The sequence below is a fragment of the Falco peregrinus genome, chromosome 9 (genome assembly GCF_023634155.1).
Source record: "Falco peregrinus isolate bFalPer1 chromosome 9, bFalPer1.pri, whole genome shotgun sequence".
In the NCBI taxonomy this organism is placed as follows: domain Eukaryota; kingdom Metazoa; phylum Chordata; class Aves; order Falconiformes; family Falconidae; genus Falco; species Falco peregrinus.
This window is the reverse complement of record NC_073729.1, coordinates 21,548,061-21,564,028: the sequence shown is the minus strand read 5'-3', so window position 1 is coordinate 21,564,028 and position 15,968 is coordinate 21,548,061. Positions and strand designations below refer to the sequence as shown.

Here is a 15,968-nt window from a genome sequence, read left to right as displayed (position 1 = left end):
AGCCTTCACCTTCCCCAGGCAGCAGCCAGCAGGGAGCCGTGGTGCCGTTCACTGCTGCTGGACCAAGGAAACACATTTTTGCTTCCTTAATGCTGATGGCAGCTTTGCTCGAGTCAGACACTGGCTTTTCTGCGGATTTGCAGAGAACAGATGTATAATATCTATCCTGTAAAGGTTGGATTGTTCAATAAGATAATCCCCCTCTCAGGGTGCTGGCAGTGGGTTGGTCAGAGACGCAGCATCTGGCTGCAGTGCTCAGTGTCCCCCTGCCCGTGGGGACAGCACCGCAGGCCTCCCTGCTGAGGGACGTTTGTCTCTGCAAGGACCAAAGCTGCTGCATGGGGTGGGATGGAGAAACTGCTGCTGTGATGCCCCTCTGACACGTCATGGATACAGGCAGCGCTTGATGGGGCTGAGAAGGGAACCTCGAGGATTCTCCTGCTGCAGGAGCGTGGAGGCTGAGCACGAGCTGGGGCTGCCCAACATGCGGGCTGAGCTCAGGGGTGGCCCATGGCATGTGGGGGGAGCAGGGAAGGCTTTGAGGGGCAAGAGACATAGGGGCAAGAGACAGGCGGACCTGGGAGCCTCCATCTTGTAGTGAGCGTTGACAAGTGAGCTGGAGGCATGTCTGGGATCTGGGGGGAATACCCATCCATTTAGACCCAGGGTAATTTGCTTTTTTTTTTTTTCCCTTTTTTTTTTTTTTCTTCCCTTCTACTCCCCTGAGACTGGGTTTGTAACTCCTGTGCTGCCCTGTGCTGATGGGGGGTGGAAGTGTCTCTGTGGGGGCTGCCACCTCCTGTGCCAAAGGGCACGGGCACCCTGTGGGGCTGGTCAGGCCGCTGCTTTCAGCTCTTGTGGGATCTGCAGTTTGCTCACCTGTGACACGGGGCAGCAGAAGCTTCACTGGGGTCAGGGACCCGCGTGCCCTGCTGTGGCTGCTGGCTGCCCTGGGGATTTGGCTGGTCAAACGCGGTCACAGATCTCTCTGGAGAGCAGTGCTCCAGCCAGGCGAGAGCCCAGGCATGGCCAGGCTGGGGCAAGGAGCCTGCTGGGGACGTGTGCCACGGCCAGGGCAGTGTGGCCCTGGCACAGCCCAGCCTGGGGAGGGTGGGCTCCTCTGTGCATGGTGGCAGTGCCCTGGGGACAGCTTAGTAAAATGCTGCTTGGTCTGTAACTGGCCTTCAGAAGTGCACAGAGACATATGGGGTGGGGAGAAGTGGGGCTGGGTGCCAGCAGTGCCCCTGCGGCACGGGCTGTCGGGGTGGGATGCTTGCTGGCGCCCGTGCCGTGCCCAGAACCATGTGCGGCGGTGGGGTCTCGGGCAGGGAGCCAGGGAAGGCACCCGAAACTGAAGCCTGGACCTGTTCCCTCCGAGAGCTGGCAAGGAGAAGGGTTAAAGCATGGCCTGGGGCAAAGGTTGGTTATGGTGCATGGTTCTTTCTGTGAGGTGCTTTGCTGGAGTGCTTTTTCTGTCTGCTTTGCTGGAGAGCAGCCACAGCCCCTCGCCGGGGCCCTGCGGCATGCCTCGGGCAGCTCGTAGGCCAGTCCTAGCAGCCTGAGGTTTCCTCTCTCCATTCCTCCTTCCTCAGAGCACGAGGCAGCCCTGGGACCTCCGTGCTCCCCACTGTGGGCAGTGTCATCTCAGCAAACACCTGCACATCAGGACTTACTTGTATTATTTTTTTTTTAAGGAGGGAGGGAAAAAAGTTATTTCCTTCCTTCTTTCTCGGTGGGGTGACTTCCGTCCTTCCCGCTGCGAGAGCCCGACAGCCACCCCCGCCGCAGCCGGCGTTCGCACTCAGCCCCGGACCAAAGGCAAGGTCTCGTTCTCTGACCCCCCGTTAGGGTTTGGCTCTTGGTTTTGATCTTCCTGGAGGCAGGAGCAGGGGGTTTATCGCAATTCAGTCTCCAGCGTCGCCTGGCGTGAGGAAGCGGAGCCGGCCCGAGTGCTGCCAGCAGCTGGCTGCGGCCAGGGAGGGACTTTGGGGACAGTCAGCCTGGGCTGGGCGCTCTGGCCACACTTGTGCGGCCCCGGTGGGCTTGCAGCTCTGCCCGGGGAGTTCTTGGTGCCTTGTTTTACCCTCTGTATTATTCTGGAGCTTAGCATTGCCAGGCGCCAGCTACAGCTCCCTTCTGTACAGCTCTGTTTGTATGTGTCTATAGCTATACATATCTTTAATATATACTTATATGTATGTTTACGTGTTACATATAAATATATAAAAAGATATCTATACAGATCTGTATTTTTATATATATGTATAAATGAAATAAAAGGCTCCTATCCTAGTAAGCCAGTAGCTGAAGCTGAGCTAAACATGTGAGTGAGAAGCAGCATCGGGTGCAGCGAGCTGGGCGATGGGGAGCCACTGAGGCCGCAGAAGGGCATTTGACAGTGTCCCAGAACAGCACTGGGAGGAAAGGGGGGAAGGTGGCTGCGTTGTATTGGAAGAAACTGGTGAGCCTCTGTCACGGAGGAGAAGAGGGAAGGAAGTTGGAGAAGTGATGTAGCCAGTGGGTGGGTGAGGTTTGGGCGAGCTGGGGGGAGCCTTGCTGGGCTGGGAGGCAGCTGGAGCCAAGGGGGAGCGAGAGGGGCTGCAAAGGGGGAAATGAGCCCAGGTGGGGGAGAGCTGCCCAGGCACTGTGGGGGAGGCTGCAATGGAGGGTGCTGGTAGAGGTGCTGGTGGAGACCAGACGGGAAGCTAAAAGAAACACAGACCCTAGGAACATAGCGAGGCAGGTGAGCTGCCAGCCTTGGTGGTGAGCAGGGTGGTCCAGGAAGGTTTTGGAGAGAGAGGCAGCTTGCAGCCCCTGCTTTGGGCTGGTGTCAAACTGCCACGCTCAGCCTGCCCCGGCTTGGTCCGTTTGCCACTTGCCCCAGACTCTTGTTGTTCTGCAGCTCGGCTTGGTTCAGAAATGGCCGATGGCAAGGAGGACCCCGCTGTGTTCACCTCTGCCTCTCTGCCCTCGGACCCACGGCTGCTGGCGACGGTGACCAACGCTTACCTGGGCACCCGCGTGTACCGGGACATCCTCCACGTCAACGGCGTGTACAACGGGGCGGTGGGAGACACGCACCGTGCTGACGTCCCCAGCCCCCTCAACGTCAGGATGGTGGTGCCTGCTGCGGACAGCCCGGCAGAGACCTTCGCCTTGGACACCCGGACGGGTGAGCAGCCGAGTGCGGGCGGGCACCTCCCTGTCCTGCCGCCTCTGGACCTTCAGAATCTGGAGCATCCGCCGCTCTTCTGTCCCGCTGCTGGTGACCCCCTTCTAGAGTTTAAAGTCTCTTTGCCTGGGTTGCCTCTTCCACAAGGTCACATCTGTCTTCTCCCCATTTTATGTTCACCTGCGGGGTGGTGTTCTTCCAAAGTTGTGTTGGAGCGAGTGGAATAAGAGCGACTTTCAGACTGTATCTCAATCCCTGTTGGAGCCAAGCTTGGAAAACACAGTTTAGTCATGAAGCCTGATGAAACATTCTACAGCATAGATCATTCCTCTGTGGCTTGGCCAGATTCAGTGTGTTAACAGTCAAAAAGCTCTGTTTGCATCTGGACCTGGGAAAAGGTGGTTCCTTTGCCAGCGAGAGCCAGTAGATAGGGCTGAAATGGGAGCCTGGGGCAGAACATCGGGACCTGAGGGTTCAAAAGGCTGATGGCTCATATTGTGCTCACAGGAACCTTCAGCCACGTGCTTCAGTCAACAGACTATGCAGCCACCCAACAGATCTACGCTCACCATTCCCTCATCCACTTGATGGCCTTCAGCATCACCATCCAGCGATCAGCTCACGTCACCCGACCCATCACGGTCCAGCTCCAGACTCCTTTTGTGACAAAGAGCCAGGACCTGGACCTGAGCCAAGGACCAGACTTCCAGGGAGCACAGTGAGTTTGGGTGACGGGGGCACCCTGCCCTGAATACACCCTTTGTGGGTTGTTGCGTGCTGCCCTGCTCACCGTTAGGAAGTAAATTGCAAAGTAAGATTAGAGCAAGACTGAAATACTAAGTAGTGTGGAGGCTTGTGCAAACCTGCTTCTTCCAGGCAGGTATATAAAATGTTAGGTATTGAAATGTTTTTATTAGTTGCAACTCCAGAATAATTACATGTAAAAGAGCACCAAAGGCCACAGGGACTAGATGTGATGACAAAGAAATGAGTGTGGGGAAGACAGTGAGTCTGGGGGAGGTGACCTCTGGAAGTGGCTTCCTGGGGCTGGGGACCAACGGCAAGGAGTGTCGCTCACCCGTGCTTTGAGGGTGGGACGGCAGCTGAGTTGAAGCGTGGGGACAAGGAAGCTTCCGCCCTAGGTGGGACAGGAGCCTGGTGCTCGGCTGCCAGTGGGAGGTCCCCTCTGCATGAGTGGACATGCATGGAGTCCCACCTGCTCCGCTTTCCCTTCACCTGTCTCTTGCTGCCTCCCACAGCTACGTCTACGGGAAGACGCTGGTTCCTGAGGTGGAGGGGGGACCTCGTCCCACAGTTCACATGCTCTGGACACCGGTGCCGCAAGCCTTGACGTTGCATGGGGAGGAGCGGGAGCAATCCTGGGAGTTCCTGACGGCCGTGGCTGAGAGCGAAGAGGAGGTGAAGAGGAGCTACAGTGAAGGGCTGGCCCTTATCGCTGCTGGCTCCCTGCACTCCTCCCATGCCCAGGCATGGGCCACGCTGTGGCAAGGCTGCTGCATCGACCTGGACGGACCTCTGCCTTTGAGGCAGGCCCTCTATGGCTGTCTCTACTACCTGCTGAGTGCCATCCCACCCCGTGGGAGCCCGGGATTCCTCTTCCATGGCATCAGCCCTGGCGGCTTGTCCAACGGCACTCAGGGCGAGGACTACTGGGGCCATGTCTTCTGGGACCAGGTGGGTGGAAGCCATGGCAACCTGGGGGCTTTGCACGGTGACTGGGGTGGAGAAGAGTCAACAGGAGGTTGGCGGGAGCTTCCTCCTTACTCCCAAGTAGGGGCACCTTGGCACCAGCCCCTTGCTGGCGAGCATCCTCCTGCTCCTTTTGTACCGGCGACCCAGACTCAGCTCAATTCCTGTAGTTGCTTATCTGGGTTGTCCTCTAACTCGAAAGCAAATTGCCTAAATCAAGGCTAGATGCCTGGGGCTGCTGCGTAGCTGATGGGGGCAAGGGGTCGAGAGAGACCCCACCACAGGGCAGCCCCCTTCCCCAGGCTGAGGGCTGGGGCTGAGGTGGTTGGGGTCACTCCCCCAAGGGGGCTGCAGTGACTAGCTTGGAGCACGGCCACCAACTTTTAGCTATTTAAACCAAAGCAAGCTGAAACCTGCCCTTCTTCCAGCTTCAGCAGGCTTCAGGCATCAGCGAGCCCTGTTGTGTCCAAACCACTGAAAAAACCCAGAATTGTTTTCCACGATGGGCACATTTTAAACGTAGGATTGGTTGTGCTCAATAAGCTGGCTGGGCTGGGTGGCTTTGCCCCTGCCAGAAGCTCAGAACTGCTCTCGGGGCAGCCACGCTGAATGTGTGCACATCTCTGTGGCTGAACGGTGATGGCATGGCGTGGGCAGGAGACGCTGCTGCATGGTGTTGAAGCTCCTGTGCTAAATCTGGTCTGGTCTTTTCAGTGGGCAAGGGCTTTTCAGTCCTGAAGAGCTTGTGTGTTTGCTTCCTGGTGACACATGTGGTTTTGACCTTCTCCAGAGCCTCTGGCTTTGGAGGACCCACGCATCCCTTCTCTTGCTGGATGGGAGGTCCTGCTGAGATCACCCCAGTGAGGTACCCAAGAGCAGCAGGCATGGGCAGAAACAGTCCCTCATGGATTTATCCCTTTTAATGACCCCACAGTCATTAAAATTACAAAATAGTTACCACCTTTAAGTAGTAGCAAAATCACGGTCAGAGCATTTGGGATGGGGGCGGACTTGAAGAGTGAAACTGGTGGGAGCGTTTGGGTGCCCCACCAGCCAGTCCCACCGCCTTGCCTTGTTTGGATGTTTGCAGGACACCTGGATGTTCCCGAACATTTTGCTGTTTTATCCTGAAGCTGCCCGAGCCATCCTGGAGTACCGGATTCGCACGCTGGAAGGAGCCTTACACAACGCGCAGGAGCAAGGCTACAAGGTGGGGACAGAGGTGTTGGGCTGAGGGCAACGCCACCCAGCCACTGGCAGCCAGGAGGACAGCTGGGCTTGGCTCTTCCTCTCTGGCTCTAGTTTTAGCCAGGGGCTGTGAGCAGGGCATGGCCCGCAGGTGGTGGACCAGGGAGAGCATCTCAAGATGCTCTGCTCAGCTGCGTCATGGGTGTCTCCTGGCAGGGTGCTAAGTTCCCGTGGGAGAGTGCAGCCACTGGCCGGGAAGTCTGTCCTGAGGACATCTATGGAGCCCAAGAAATCCATGTCACTGGGGATGTTTTGATGGCCTTTGAGCAGTATTACTGCACCACGCAGGTAAAGGGAGCATGTGCCACCTGGATGGCCTGCTGGCAAGGTCTGCAGGGCATCTGGTGGTGACCACTGTCCCTTCCCAGAGAAACTGCTGCTATCTGCTCCTGTCAGAACTGCCGGTAGCGCCCCAGGGTCCCTTCTTCAGCCCTGCCTCCTCTGTCCTTCTCCTCTTGGGCGGCTCAGCATCCTGTTGGCTCAATCCAGGCCAGTTTTCTGACGTTTTCTCCTGCTACATCCCTCTCCTTAGATCTCCTGTCCTCCTGCTGAGTTTGGGTCTGGTTGAGTCTCCCTCACATCCCTGTTTTTCTCTGGCTTTGGCTCCATCCAGGACCAGAAGCTGTTCAGGGAGGACGGAGGCTGGAAGCTGGTGGGTGCTGTGGCTCAGTACTGGTGCAGCAGGATGGAGTGGAGCAAGGAGGAGCAGTGCTACCACATCAAAGGTACTTCTGCAGCTGCCAGACCTGTTTGTAGAGAAGGGGTTTGCGAGCAGAGGCTCGGAGTCCCTCCAGCCAGACCCGGATGGGAGTGCACTGGCTCTTCAGATTCCTGCCCTCTGGAACATCTCATAGATGATATTTGTGTCTGTGTGAATATGTAACCAGATGGTCAGCTCTCTTCCAGTGGCACAGTATCAGTTGTTTCTTCTCTCAGCCCCTTGCCACTCACAGGGCATCTCTAGAAGTCTCCTTCCATGGTGGTACGAGCTGATGCCACAAGCAGAAGTGCCTTCAGACCTGCTGTTGTGACTGGTGGCACTTAGAGAAGGCAGAGTGCAAGGGCTTGGGAGAGGAAGGAGTTTTCTAAGTGTTTTCTAAGAGACCTGAATTTAAGTCCTCCAGGAGACTGCAGGAGTTTAATCCCTTGAAGGACATCTGGTGCTGTTGGTGCCAAACGAGCTCAACTGCTGGTGTGTCTGGCAGGGCAGAGGGTGCCTCCGCAGGCAGCCGTCACGTAAACCAGTGCAAGTTAATGCTGATGGCTGCTTCTGAAAACGGATGCCAAGGGGGAAGAGAAGTGAGGGAGATGTGTTTGTGGAAAGGGTCTGGAGGAGAAGGCTGGGTTAGAGTGAAGGGGTCTGTGTGAAACTGAGGCGGTCAGAGCTGGAAGAGCCCTTGGGTTTGCTGCCCTTGGAGCAAAGGTCCTTGGAGGTATCCCCGGTGCCCACAGGGGAGTCACATATTTAAATGTCTATTTTCACATTTCTCTTGGGAAGTGGCCATCTCTTCTCCTGGGGACAATCTGCACAAAAGCAGCAAAGGAGGGAACTGAGCTTCTAGAGAGGGAAAGGTTTAATGACTTGATCAACTTGATGGAATGACTTGAAAGAATTAGTGACTTGAAGGTCACCTTGCCTGTGATGTGAGGGGGATGCCCTCAGGCTGAGGTACCTGCTGCTCGTCAGCCACAGCCATACGCTGGGTTGTTTCTCCTTCACAAGCAGCACCGCTCGTGTTCTCTGCTAAGCATTGCACCCAGGTCTCTGTGGGATCCCACCAGCAGCAGAGGGGCAGCACCTTGGCACAGGGACCCCCGGCGCTGCAGCGGGGGTGTCCCCCTCTCGTGCTGCTTCCCTGAGGATGAGCACCAAGCCATGCCAGACCTGGGGTGTGCTGCGGTGTGAAGTGTCCCCTTCCTCTTCCTCCAGGTGTCATGCCCCCGGATGAGTACCATCACCAGGTTGATAACTCTGCGTACACCAATGCCGTGGCACAGCGGAGGTAACACGCGTGCCTTCTCGAAGCCTGGCCCATCTCTCTTCTTTTCTGCCCAGCTGTCTGGCAGGGATAGGAGGCAGCAGGGCTCCAGCATGGGATGTGCCTTTCCTCCCCTCGCATGCCTCTGTCCGAGCGGGTCTCCTTCGCCAGCCTTCACCATCAGCGGAAGGGAGTAGGTGGTCCCATGGCTCCATCTGGCCTGGTTCAGGTGGCCACATGAGAGCAAGGAGTCTCGCTTCACAGGAGGGCTTCTCTCCCTGCCTTTAGTGAGGTGTCTGTGCAACTACACAGCTGGAGACATCTAAAGCTAGAGGAACGGACTCCCGACTCCAGCGATGAAAGCTGTTACCCCAAGCTTAAACTCTGACCTGTGTGCTTTCAGAGTAGTTGCTGCTTTGCAGTTACGGCTCAATTAGTCCTTTCTCTTCCCTTTCTTCTCTTCCCGGCTCTGAGGGGGGGACAGGCACCCGTGCCTGATGGAGAGCACTGTTCCTCGCTGCTTTTCAGCTTAAACTTTGCAGCTGATGTTGCTCGGGACTTCTTGATCCCTGTGCCAGAGGAGTGGGTGGACTGTGCCCAGAAAGTCAAAGTGCCCTTTGATGCGGAGAAGAAATATCATCCCGAGTACGACGGTTACAGCCCAGGTGAGCGGAGAGGCAGCAGCCAACCCCTGAGTTGGCCACTGCTCACTCTTTGTAAGTCTGCGAGAAGTGGGGACCCTGACTGCTCCAGACACAGGAAGCGTGGCTGGGGGGTTGGCTGGAGTAAGAATCCCCAGCATTGCTCCCCAGGTGCAGCATTTAGGCTTTCCACACTGGCAAATGGGCTTGTAGAAGTTTTTCCTGCCTCTTAGTGGCTCTTTTATCATTAGTGGGCTCATAAAATTAGAAAATTTGGGAGCGTGGAGAGTAGGAAGAGACTTTTAGCCCTGGGCTGCAGTTGCTGTGGTTGCTATGAACCCACTGCTGACAGTTAGGTCTGTCTTTCCAAGGCCAAGGGCCACGTGTTGCCCATCCAGAGCTCCCTGGCCCTCTAGAAGTGGAAGGACCAGTTCCAGTGGTAATGCCTGCCCAGTTAAGTGCCCCTTTTCCCATAGTTAGGGGCAGGGTAGCCTGGATGCACGGGATCCTGGGAGCTATTCCTTCACACCTGGAGCTCAGGTGATGCCAGGCTGGATGCCATCACGTTAGGGCTGTGCCAGCGTCCCGCCTCAACACAGCAGCAAGGACAAACCATAAGCTGCTGCTCTGGTCTGCCTGTAGCAAGGCAGCAATGAGTTGTCCTCCCTGCAGGTCCACTGCCTTCCCCCTGCTGGTGTGGCATTTGTTGTTCTAAGCTGATGATTCTGTGAGAGGTTTGTTCCCCATGTGAGTAAACAGAGCATCAGCCAGCCAGTTGTTCCTGGCTGGCATACGTGGTCTGACCAGCTCCTTTCCCCAGGTGAGCCTGTGAAACAAGCTGACGTTGTCTTGCTTGGGTTCCCGCTGATGCACCCCATGAGCTCTGAAGTCCGGAGAAATGACCTGGAGATGTATGAGCCCGTCACTGAGCTGGATGGGCCAGCCATGACCTGGGTAAGGAAAGGGGGAAAGCCGAAGCTGGGATTCATCCCCGAGGTGGTTGTTTCCATCCAAGTTAGGGACCACCAGCCCCGTCAGCAGACACAATTTGTCAGACCTGCTTTAAATTCTAAGGGAGTGTGAGGAGTGCGGAGCTAGAGGAGTGCACCAAAGGTGTCGGTCCTGGGTCAGAAGGATGCTGGCGGTGGGGTCCCTCAGAAGCTTTTGCTGCATTGCTGCCCCTGGGGAGCAGCAGCAGGTGAAAGGCTGTTTCTCTCTCTGGCAGAGCATGTTTGCGGTGGGCTGGCTGGAGCTGAAGGAGGTCCAGAGAGCCCAGAGCCAACTGAACAAGTGTTTCAGCAACATCACGGAGCCCTTCAAGGTTAGCTGCATGGTGTGGGTGCTTCCCTGTGACAAACGCCTCTTGCTTTTATCTTGCCTGCTCCCAAGTAGGTTGTGTCACACTGAGAGGCATCGCTTGGGCTGCAGCCCATGCTGACGGCACTTGTGGTCACCAGGTGATTATTACATTGGGCTTGGTGGTTGCACGCTCCATCTCCTCTCTGTGTGCTTCCAAAGAGCAGTGAGGAGGCATCTGATTCCTATCAGGCAACACAAAGCCATGGGTCGCTGTCGTACACCCCCTAGGCTTCCTTCTGCCTAGGAATGGGAAGGGGCATGGAGATGGTGCTATTCAGGGATGCATCAAAGCCCACCCACCACCTCATGCCGGGATGGGCAGCAAGGCATGGTCATCGCAGCACCCCAGATAGGTGACAGTGATGATGATAAGCGTGTTCAACCCCTCAAAACTGCGTGAAGAGTCCCAGTGCAACTGTTGAGTCATTTATTTCTCTTGCTGGAGCAGATCTGGGTGGAGAACTCAGACGGGTCGGGAGCTGTGAACTTCTTGACAGGGATGGGTGGATTCCTGCAAGCTGTCCTCTTTGGCTACACAGGGTTCAGGTGAGACCTATCTTATGTTGCATTTAATTTCTAAGCAACTACATATCACTTGAAACCTTACTGTTCATCTGCAGCAATGTGGTTTTACTCATGAAAAAGTCAAGGAACTTGCAGCATCCAGAATATCCTGCCAAGCTCCCAGCAGGCAATGACAAACAGGAGCATTAATGTTCCTGGATGAACTGGGAACAGTTAGTCACTGGTGGGGAAGAGGGTGGAGATATCAGAAATGACAAGTTTTGGTTTGTTCCTCCTCCAGCTGCGTCAGTGTTAAAGCCATTGGCTTCAAAAGGCAGCATGGCAAGGCCAGTGCCGGTCTCTCCGGCACTGGCTGACACCCCTGGTGAAGAGGGACATCCCTGATTCTGGGGTTGTGGCTAGCCCACATCATTTTGATGCCTGCATGCCAGAACCACGTCCCGACCTGCCCGCTCCATAGGTGGCTGTTGCTTTGGTTTCTTCACCAAGTGTGGATGAAGCTTAGGGACGATGATCCACCAAATACGTGGGCCGTTTGGCTCGGTAGTTGCAGAGAAAAGTCCCTACAGTCACCCTGCAGGCAAACAGAAGTCTGCTTCTAATGACACCTTATAGGCTGTAGGCTTCTTAAGGGGACTGCTGTAAACAGAGACCCCACACCGAGCTGCTGCAGGTGTGTTCCTGCTGTAAAGACTGGAAAAGGATTTGGAACAGGGAAGCAGCTCTTTCCGTGTCACTTGATGAGTTAGTGGCGCGTTTGGGAAGCTGAATGCCATTTGCTAAGTCTGTCCTCTGGCTCAGCCATAACATCCCCTGCCTCCCTCGGATGTGGTGTGGAAAGACCCTCTGCATCCCCCCAAAGCCATCTGCCATGCGTGCGGCGCTGCAGACCTCTGCAGAGGAGTGTGCCCAGCCGGCATCGCCACGGCATCAAAATACCTTAGAACAACCATTACGCTGCTGATGTAATTTCAAAGCTGTGTCTCTTATCCAAAGCAGTCCGGTGGTTTCTACCCTGAAGCAACAGTCTCCTGAGCGTATTCTTAGTTTAACTGAGGATGGATCAAACTGACAACCCTTTTGGTTTCCAGCGAAACCTTTTAGCACTAACTCTGTGGTTTTACTCTGTGTGTGTGGCCAGAAGTTGCCGAGAAACCCACTGGTTTCTTGGTGGAGCTGGGCGTGAGCTGCGGTATTCCCAGCTGAAAACCTCAATCCCAGCTTTCGCGAAGCCCGACGGTCCTCAGATGCTCCTTGCGTGTTGGGCCGGGCCCTCCCAGCACAGGCTCAAGCCACAGGCTTTGGGGCTCCAGCCAAGCTCCTGCAGATGTTGAGGTGACATTTATGTGTCCCTCCAGGTCACGCTCTTGCCTTGCCCATGGTACGCGGTGGATCCTGCCTCGCGCTGCCCTGCTGCTGAGGCTCTCCACTGTCTTGAGCCTCTCCTGAGTCCCCTCCAGCCCACTGAGTCCTCTCCACATGTTAGGGAGTGATGGGCAAGAGCTCTCATGTCAAGATTTGAGTAGGAGATAACAGTGACTGTTGTCTTTCCTCATCCAAAGCCCAAACGCACCAGCGGGCTCTGTTTGACCCTGGGTAAGGGCTTGCAGAAAGGATTCAAGCTGTTTTCTTGATTTTTGTATCTTGATCTGTATACGTGAAGGAGCACATACAGCAGTGCTGAATCTAAGTCCTTTCAAACCAGTGAAGGTGGGAGCTGATGTGGGTTGCCCAAGGTCACCTTGCCAACCCACTTCGGTCACAGCTTGGGCAAGTGAAAACCAAGCTGTGTGGCCACATCTTCGTTGACATGGCAAATTACAGAGAGGGTCAGCACTAGTGGTCAGGTGTATCTCATGATTCAGTTGAGCGGCACCTCCAGGAGCATCCCCACCAGGTGTGAGGTGAGCTCCCATAATCTCCTCACCACCGTGGTACAGCTTGCCAAGGAACGGCAGGTGAGAACAAATACCTGCTGCGAGGTATTTGGGCTGAAGCTGAGTGTCCATCCTAAACATCCCAGCTACCGCCATCTCCTGAGCTGCTCATGTGGCTGGGACAGAGTGCCATGCGTGGCCCACGGCCTGTGCTGTAGGTTGGTGTGACCAGATTTCAATGGCAATTCCTGCCTGGGATCCACGGCCACCTCTGCTCCTTCCCATGCCCCATTCCCCTCCCTGTCTCTGAGCAGGGCGCTCCTGAAGTTTAGCCAGCATCGCTGCTGCTGAAGCCAACCTCTGAACCGGAGTGGGGAGCTGAGCTGTCTTGGAAGAAAAAAAAAAATAAATTTTTTGCTCTTTCTTATTAAAAAAATAAAATCCAACCTAATGGAAAGCACAGAGCCCAAGTAAGGGACTGGAAAGGGGGACAGGAATGGCCTCAGGTGCCAGGCCGTGAAATCACAGCCCAAGTAGCTCTTCACCAGATGCTTCATCCGTGTGCTCAGGGTTTGCCTGGAGATCCTTGGGATGCATCACGGACACTCTGCCCAGAGATGCATGGCATAACGGGGGAGGCCTCCGGGATGTGTGAGGCTGGGGGGGGATGCAGAGGGTCTTTCCACACCACATCCGAGGGAGGCAGGGGATGTTATGGCTGAGCCAGAGGACAGACTTAGCAAATGGCATTCAGCTTCCCAAACGCGCCACTAACTCATCAAGTGACACGGAAAGAGCCGCTTCCCTGTTCCAAATCCTTTTCCAGTCTTTACAGTGGGAACACACCTGCAGCAGCTCTCGATGTGGGGTGGAGGACACAGGGTCTCTGTTTACAGCAGTCCCCTTAAGAAGCCCGAAGCCTATAAGGTGCCATAGGGATAGGGGGAGGTGGCTGACCGCTTGGTAGCTACCCTCTGTCCCCACCACTGATGTGCTCCTGCCTTTCCAGGATCACCCGCTCCAGCCTCCGCTTCAACCCTGCCTTTCCTGATGACATCAACAAGTTAAAAGTCATTGGTGTCTCCTACTTTGGCAATAAACTGAAGTTCATCATCACCAAAGAAGTGATCAGGATCAAAGTGACTGAGTACGCCCGGGAGCCTCCAGCACCTCCCCTGGAAGCTGTGCTGGAGGAGTCAGGGCAGCGGTTTCCCCTGTGGGAAGGTAAGGTGTCATCACCTGGGACTGCTTCCTAAAAATAGACAATTTGGGGGAGAAACCGTTCCCGTATCTCACACAGGTTGGGTTTTGTTGTAGGACAGAGCGTCTCCTTCCCCACGGCGGCCGGCTGGATTCAGAGGTCATCCACCGAGACATTTTAAACCTTGGTTGATCTGGGATTTACGCCCCCCGCCCCCCCCCCCCCCCCCCCCCCCGCCCCCCGCCCCGAGGCAGCAGAAACCAGCTGAAGAGTGGATGTCTGCAGAGGGGGAGGGGGAAGGTGGAGGTCCCAGGCTGTGCCATAAACCCTTTGCCCCCATGGGACTGCATGCTGTCTGCATGGCCCTGGGGCGGGGTGGTGGGCTCAGGGCTGTCACTGTGGCTGCGGTGGCAGCAGCTCCCGGTGGTGCTGAGCATCCTCGTCTGTGCCAGGGGGCAGTGAGCCCCCTGACTCCCCTTCATGTGCCTTCAGTATCTCTCGCTTAGCAGAGGAGGTGAAATAAAGCCTGAAAGCGACTGTTTTAAATGCATTATCTAAACACTCATGACTTGTTTCTGCTTTCTATATCTGTGTATAAACAGATATAGGATGACCCTAGCTGAATGGATCCGTATTTAGTCCAGCCCGTACGTGTGCTGACTCCCAGCTACTCCAACACGTCCCGGCTTGGTCCTTGCCTTCTCCCGCCTGCCTGCATCACTCCGGGGGCTCACAGGGCGGTGGAGGCTCCACCAGCGCTGCCCGCCACGTCATGTCTCTGCCAGCCAGCACAGAGGAGGATCCCTCTGCAGCAGCCTCTGGGGTGTTGGTATGCCAAGCAGCTGGGACCCCCAAATCCTGCTGATCCTTGCAAGGAGAAACTCTGCAAAGGCAGCGTGGCAGGGCGGACAGAAGTAAGGCTGGAGCCGAGTGTTATTTTGGCACTAATGTCAGTCACAAAATACACAGCCAAGAGCATTTTAACCCCGTTCGGGCAGCACGTAGCTCTTTTTCTTTTTTTTGGTGTATAACATCCCTGTCGTGTTTTTAAGCCCTTACATACATTATCATCTCTCTTTTCAAGCAGTTTTGGAGTTAAAGCCCTTCTAACTTGACGTTTGAAGGGCTGTAGGAAGCCCAGGCATCAGTTATCATTAAAATTATGTCAGATGATGACAAGTGCAGCATTTTTCTGGGGTCTAAGCAGAGCTCTCCTCCAGCTAAGCAGCCTCAAGGTGAGCAAAGACCTGCTGTAAATTTGCTTAAGGCATTTTCCGTGTCCTAGGAAGCCCCAAGGGGAGAAGGGGAAGGGCTGCACCCCTGTATCCCTGCAAACAGGAGGCACGACACCAGCTCTGCACCTCGCAGCATCCTCCCCTCCCGCACCCCCCCTTCCTGGGGCCGTTTTGCTGCTGTGTTTCCCAGCTCCATGGCTTTGCTAGAGCAGACATGGGCCAAAGCGAGGGGATGTCGAAGCCACCCTTGCCAGGGTCTGTCCTCTCTGAGCAAACCCCAGGAATCTCGGCTGAATCCCACGGAGTTTATAAAAAGCCTTGCGGCTGCTCCCTGCCACAGGCAGCATGTGGGAACGCTTAGGGAAGAAGGCGAAGCAACTCCCCTGCCTTATAATTACGCTGGCTCCCTGTCAGACTTTGTCAAAAGTCACTCAACCCTTAATTAGCAGCAGTTCTTGGCAGCAGGGCAGGACAAACGGGACCCCTCCATCCCCTCCCCCACGGTACAGCCCTGTGGACTGCACCTGGGTTTGGATTTTGGTGGGGCTGAGGATAAAGCCCAGCTCTGAGCCAGGTCTCGGGTGGCACTGAAAGGGATCCCCCTCCTCCACAAAAAGGGATCCTTTTAATCCAGCTGCCAGTGGGGTGGCATCCTGTGCTTATCTCCTCTGTCCCTGCTGGGGGGTCCTCTGCTTTACTGCAATGAGTTTGCAAGTCTCAGCTCACCTTGGAGGAGATGACATCTCATCTGCTTGAGCGTGTTCCCCCCCCCGGGACCGAGGCACTTCTCTGCTTCTTTGGCTTCTGGCTAGTTTTAGGCTGGGGTGGCTCCAAGGGTCACAGAGATTATTGCTCTTCTTGGCTGCAAAGAGCCTCTTCAGAGCAAAACCGATTGTATTTATATTGTCCCTTTAGCACCCCCACTGCACTACACACACGCACGCAGGAAGACTCACAATGTGTGAAATGGTTTAATGATTTAAATAGTAATCACCGATGCTGTGATCCACACAGGATAAAG

The 15,968-nt window shown here is 55.5% G+C and overlaps 1 protein-coding gene across 9 annotated transcripts; it reads left to right on the top strand.

Moving 5' to 3' along the window:
• The first annotated feature begins 566 nt into the window (after positions 1 to 566).
• PGGHG (protein-glucosylgalactosylhydroxylysine glucosidase) lies at positions 567 to 14,808 on the top strand. 9 transcript variants are annotated; one of them, XM_027790311.2, is made up of 14 exons: positions 567 to 667; positions 2,903 to 3,172; positions 3,680 to 3,890; positions 4,432 to 4,867; positions 5,973 to 6,092; positions 6,287 to 6,418; positions 6,744 to 6,855; positions 8,061 to 8,133; positions 8,638 to 8,774; positions 9,571 to 9,704; positions 9,976 to 10,071; positions 10,558 to 10,655; positions 13,521 to 13,735; positions 13,829 to 14,273. In XM_027790311.2, exons 2-14 carry the CDS (start codon positions 2,920 to 2,922, stop codon positions 13,891 to 13,893), a joined length of 2,082 nt encoding a protein of 693 aa, XP_027646112.2. In that variant the 5' UTR covers positions 567 to 667; positions 2,903 to 2,919; the 3' UTR covers positions 13,894 to 14,273. The 9 variants fall into 9 exon arrangements, with proteins under 9 accessions (XP_027646112.2, XP_027646111.2, XP_027646110.2 ...); XM_027790310.2 differs by lacking the exon at positions 567 to 667 and adding an exon at positions 766 to 1,818; XM_027790309.2 differs by lacking the exon at positions 567 to 667 and adding an exon at positions 766 to 2,461.
• The last annotated feature ends 1,160 nt before the right edge of the window (positions 14,809 to 15,968 follow it).

What these genes read in the sequence shown, in the direction of transcription:
- PGGHG (XM_027790311.2), top strand. Translation starts at nt 2,920, where the DNA reads ATGGCCGATGGCAAGGAGGACCCCGCTGTGTTCACCTCTGCCTCTCTG. An exon ending in GTACGACGGTTACAGCCCAG is followed by an intron (nt 8,775 to 9,570) that starts GTGAGCGGAGAG and finishes TCCTTTCCCCAG; the next exon opens with GTGAGCCTGTGAAACAAGCT. An exon ending in GCGGTTTCCCCTGTGGGAAG is followed by an intron (nt 13,736 to 13,828) that starts GTAAGGTGTCAT and finishes GTTTTGTTGTAG; the next exon opens with GACAGAGCGTCTCCTTCCCC.